Genomic DNA, 5,919 nt, shown 5'->3' with positions numbered 1-5,919 from the left:
GTGGTGCAATATATAGATAATAACTGGAAACAATTTTACAGATTAATCATTAGTTACAAAGAATTAACAAGATCAAAGAAGTCATATATTGATAACACTTACAAAGAATTAACAAGATGAAAGAATGTAAAATGAATTTAGCAGATAAAACTAATAATAGTAAGAGATTAGAAGCTAATTAACCATATGAAACCATAACTACAAAATGAAAAGGGGGAGATTTACAGCACATTCAAGAAATGGAATCAAAACGTAGCATGTTAATAAATTCAGAAGTAGTATACCCATATAAGTGTCTTTAATATATATTTTAGTTACATATATTATACCGGTACATGTATTGGCACATGTAAATACTAGTTGTCACATTGAATGTTCAATTTACAATTTGAATATTTCAAGTCATTATTTGAATGATTTGAATATTTCAAGTCATTATTTGAATGATTTATTTGTATATTTCAAGTCATTATTTCAATGCTTTTAAACATTTCAAGTCATTATTTCAATGCATTTAAACATTTTAAGTCATTATTTTAAATGTTTTTGAATAGTTCAAGTCATTATTTTTAATACTGTTGTATATTTCAAGTCATTATTTGAATATTTATTGAATATTGACTGACTTCACTGAATTAATTTCATGCAATAGTTTATATTAGGGACAAAAAGAAAAACAAATCAAATTCCATTAGTTTGAATTGACATGGAATACCAAATACCCTAAAATCTGTTCAGATAACCTTGATAAACTATTTCATTGGGAATATTCAAATATTTATACAAGCACTGTTATATTCCTCACAGTGTTTGGTTTGAATTACCTACACTCAACACTGTTGTATCAATGATGAATACCCAACAGTCAACACGTTGGATTAATGATAAATCTTTTTTTTCTGAAGAGGTTGTGGATTCTGGAATCTTTTTTTGGCAAATCTAAAGGCTAACAGAAAAATTTGGCATACTCATGGCCCGATTTTCACGTCGAGGTGGATTCTGCATTTCTATATCTTCCATCTCTGCACTTGGAGCTACCTTTGTCACTTGCCGTAGTTTTAAACTTGTCAGACTCCTTCTTGTTAACCATTCTGTTAAACTTTCCTCCTTGGGTCTTTGTTCCACGACCTGCGCAATACAAGCACGCATGATTCGAGTCAAGTCTCTAACGCCGGGTTCACGTAGCAATGCATCTCGAAACAATGCTACTATTTTCCCACACTCAGTTGAGCTCACTTTGTAACAGAGTTCTTCGAGCTCAAGTCTTTCGAGTTGTGGAATTTCATAGCCTTTTGGCTGTTCACTGACGAGCCAACTATAATCGACCCCTGTTCTTCGTTTCTCCTCTTCATGATCCTGTTCACGATACAACCGCTCCATTTCCTTGATGTGATGATCAAGCTCTGACATTAATGTTTCTGAGACGATCATATGCTCATCTTTCTCTGGAGCTCGATATGTGTCTGGAGAAGTCCAATACCTTTTCCAGATGGATTTTAAAGCCATTTTCTGAATACTCAGTATATTTACTTCAACATCATGTTTACCACATTCCTCTGGGCTTTTCAAAATTGACCTCAATCTGAAATGTAAAAGATAGGTTGCCAGACCATTCAACAAATGCCCACAGCAGTTAAGTCAGTCCATAAAGGCTATTACAATTTCGTAGTTACATGTAATGGGAGCATTAACAAGCCCAGGCCTGGAAATAACGGTTTTACATGTACCTGACAAAATGTCAGGCACTAATGAAACAATACCTGACATTTTCAACTTAGTGCCGAACAGTGACAGGTGTCTATTTCCAGGTACACTGTACAAGCCACTAAAAACTAATCATGATTAGAAACATTATAAATAAATTTAAAGGGACAATAACACTCTTGCTGGCTTAACAGCTCCAGAAAATAAATAACAGGCGTATTCTAAGTTTTAGATGTTTATGTGTCCTACCTGTTGTGTAAATTATCCATTACATCCTATTTTACTTGTCCAGAGGGTTCGAAAATATTTTTAAATCCAAGTCATATTTGAAAAGGTTTACGTTAGGCTTTTAAAATTATTTAGTTGAATTTTCCCAATTTTTTAAATTAGTTGTGTTAAGATGAAATTTGTGTCATCAATTAATTGGAATATTGTAAAATAGTACAATTTGTTGACTAGAATAAAGATTGGGACATATTATTCAGTTACAACAAGAGTGGTATTGAGCCTTTAAATCAATGGGCTGCTAATACTAACTAGATTGATTATCATAATTATTGGAAATTGTTGAAATTCAATTGGCTTCTTTGTATCTTGAACATAAATAATCCTTGATTCACTTAATAGATATTTGTTTATGAATTATTATTTCTAGCAATTATAACATCAAGGCAAATTTTATAGTGACGGGCAGTGGTGACAAAAACTGACATTTTCACTGTATGACTTGAAAAATGAATCAAAACTATAGTTAATTAACTGTATTTTCTTTTAAGTAATTTTAAAAAAAATTTAATCAGTCCAAATAGTTTTTCTATAATATATTGTATAATAACTGGTAAATTATTCAGCATGACTCTAAAACAAAATATATTAGTTTTAAGTAACCATAAAATGATGAGATACTTGAAGGTCATTGTTTGATTTGTCACTTGTTACCTTGAAATTAAGATTAAAGTGCAGTATGACTATTTATTGTCTTTTAATCTAACTGACTGGTTGATTGATTGATTGACTGAGTGATTGGCTGCAAATTAGTACTAATCTTTGATTACATTATAATATACATCTTATCAGAAATCCACTTCTTAGGTTACATGTCTAAAAAAGGTTCCTACATAAAAAGTAATAATAGAAAATGTTTAATGCCTTCTTATTTTTTAAAACTGATTTAAAGGGACAATAATACTCTTGCTGGCTTGACAGCTCCAAAAAATAAAAAATAGCCTTATTCTATGCTAAGTAATAGATGTGTTAGTAACTTAGTGTCCTATCTGTTGTGTAAATTATCCATTAAATCCTATTTTACTTGTCCAGAGGGTTCAAAAATATTTTTAAATCCAAGTCACATTTGAAAAGCTTTACGTCAGGCTTTTCATATCATTTAGTTGAATTTTTCCATTTTTTTAAATTAGGTGTGTTAAGATGAAATTTGTATCATCAATTAATTGGAATATTGTAAAATAGTACAATTTGTTGACCAGAATAAAGATTGGGACATATTATTCAGTTACAACAAGAGTGGTATTTAGCCTTTATATCTTTTTTTTTTGTAATGAATTGGATTGTGTCTGATACACTTAATTACTTCTTTGGTGCTATAAAATTTGAGGCTTATCATATTGAAAATATTTATATATGCCATAAAATGTAATTGAAAAATAATTGAAATGTAATTGACCATTACATGATTTTTGGAATGTAATTAATTATATTTCCATTACTCATTACTTTTGAAATCTTCCATTACTCATTACATGACCATTACTTAACAAATGTAATGATTACATTCCATTACCATTATCATTACCCCAGCCCTGACACTAAGCATAAAGTTCAAGTCAATCGGATGAAAATGTTAGCCTATAGAGTATCCACAAGCATTTGTGGATGATAGATGGACAAATACATATAGGGGTGAAGATAATTATACGACTATATTTCAAGGAATGTGTATGAAAACACAAAATGGATATTATATTTCCTTCTGTTAGGGCTAGTTAATAATTTCAATAAATCAATATATCGCAATACTTAAATTTAATGACAATAAAGTTTGGAACATTAAAAATACCACAACAAAGCAATATGTAATTTTTTATTGACATTAAAGCTTTGAACTTTAAGAAAACGCAATAAAACAATATATCATTGGACCCTAGGGCCTAGACTATCGCCTTTTTTTCAATAATATTCTCTGAAAGATCATTGACTTTTATTGAAACATAGTGTAAATCAGATTGGTCATACATTCATAGCTTACCTTACTTGATAAATCTACATTCAACACTGTTTTATTAATGCATAAGTTTTGTGTTTAACTATGGTTGGATAATAATTTCAATAAATAAATATATCGCACTGATCATTAAAGATGTCACAATAATCCAATATATTGTTTAAGTTTAAACCTATTTCCTGTTCCCTAATAATATTTTTTGAAATTTGAAGCCTTTTGATAATCTACAAATTTTATCATCAGTCATTATGTCTCAGTCCACATGTAACATGCTCTGTATAATGTAGGCCTATTTAAAGTAGCTAAGTCTCTAACTCAATATCATCAAAAATCTTCGACATTGAAAACACAAATGATTTGTCAATTCAAATCAACATTGGTCTTGTGATCTTACAGGGAAAAGATTGGCTTCTGATATCCAATATTCAAGACAAAATAAACATTTTACCATTGGTACACGAATCGTATACCATAATGTGTTTCAGCGCCATTTGGAACAAGGGACTCAAAGAACAGGGCTAGACATATTCCACAAGTCATGTCAAATGGTGACACTATATTCTTATCTGGAGAGCATGCGCAATAAATACCATTGGTGTAGACTGGATAAACCAGCTGCTAAAGATTGCGATTCACATGAGACTTCTGGCATATTTCGCCGAACATAACTGATTAGAAATTACAGTAAAAACAGAAACGATTGAATGTAAATCAGTTTATATGTTCATATTACATTATTATATGCATTGCGACCCATTTTTGTCAATTTTTAGGTCCCAAATATTAGCGATTTAGCTCCTTTAAATATTTTTATATACATAAATTTTAACCAAATAATATATTTAAATATTTATAATAAATAAAAACAAACAATGTATTTAAATATTAACAAAAACAAAAATTCCCCGAAAATCTCTTTAAATAATTATTTATAAGCACTTTGCATGGTTGCAGAAATCAATGATGTAGTGACTGGCATAAGTAATAATTTAATCTAATGTCCTTGAGACGACCGAGTACATACCACTGGAACATGTGTTGCATGTACATGTTTAATTAGAACAATTTGATATTTTAAAGAAATAAGAATCTGTGATCCATACCAGAAAAGAAATCAGATTTTTATTTAAAAAAAAAAAAAAAATTATAAGACGTGAACAATTAGAGAGAACAGCCTGGAGTCAGCAATCTTTAAATGACTGTCTTATTGCTTAATGCATAATAGATGCGATATCTGTGCCTAATTAGCATATGACATTTAGATCTTCTGCCACTGACTGAATGTTGTTTGTTGACATTCGTCTGATTCGATAGTAATAACCTACATTGAAAATAAACTTACATTTAGAAAAATAGCGAGTTTAATTAATGCCACTGTTTCTCACAGGACCATTGACAATACAAATTAACATACCACACGGGGTAAAGTTCCCAACAACGGCACAAAAAAGCTTAAAATTCCAACCACACGTTACATTCTTTCACAAAATGGCAGCCATGATCGTCGATGCAATAACAGGAAATATCGAGACTAATGGACACGGATCGAATCGACCCGAGTAACTCATACATGTACGCATTAGAGTTTTCTGGTTGCGCGTCAAGTTACGAAATACAGTTATTCTCAAGCACTGCGTAATATAAACACCAATTTGGAAAATGAAATCTTTAGCGCGTTGGTTTGTTTGGATTACTGACTAAAGCAATGGGCTTGACTATTATGTTTGTTACGTTAACTCAAGCTATTGTCAATAGCAATCTGTTTTACAGACCTAATGCGACATCCGTCTTTTATCTCTGTCCAAGATGACTGACCTTTAAAAGGTCAGACCGCTGGGAAAATTTGGGCACACAATTGTACTTTGTAAAAGTTGTATAAAAAATATAATATATTGAGTTCTTGAATGTGTCCAATTTAACAGCGAATTTATTATGTAACATAAGAACCGAACTACATTTTTTGGGCACCAACCACC

At 30.8% G+C, this 5,919-nt stretch overlaps 1 protein-coding gene across 2 annotated transcripts; it reads right to left on the bottom strand.

Annotated features, from left to right (window-relative positions):
• Positions 1 to 597: 597 nt before the first annotated feature.
• Positions 598 to 5,447, bottom strand: LOC126811154 (protein RD3). Of its 2 annotated transcripts, none has more exons than XM_050536660.2 (2): positions 5,358 to 5,447; positions 598 to 1,582 (listed from the first exon to the last, which is right to left on the bottom strand). In XM_050536660.2, the coding sequence occupies exon 2, from the start codon at positions 1,504 to 1,506 to the stop codon at positions 940 to 942; it is 567 nt and encodes a 188-aa protein (XP_050392617.1). In that variant the 5' UTR covers positions 1,507 to 1,582; positions 5,358 to 5,447; the 3' UTR covers positions 598 to 939. The 2 variants fall into 2 exon arrangements, with proteins under 2 accessions (XP_050392617.1, XP_050392628.1); XM_050536671.2 differs by having other exon boundaries at positions 5,286 to 5,441.
• Positions 5,448 to 5,919: the final 472 nt, after the last annotated feature.

Source organism: Patella vulgata, chromosome 1, assembly GCF_932274485.2.
Source record: "Patella vulgata chromosome 1, xgPatVulg1.2, whole genome shotgun sequence".
NCBI classification, from domain to species: domain Eukaryota; kingdom Metazoa; phylum Mollusca; class Gastropoda; family Patellidae; genus Patella; species Patella vulgata.
This window is presented reverse-complemented; position numbering and strand designations above follow the sequence as displayed.

Bases quoted from the DNA above. Each gene is read 5' to 3' on its own strand.
- LOC126811154 (XM_050536660.2), bottom strand. From the start codon at position 1,506: ATGGCTTTAAAATCCATCTGGAAAAGGTATTGGACTTCTCCAGACACA.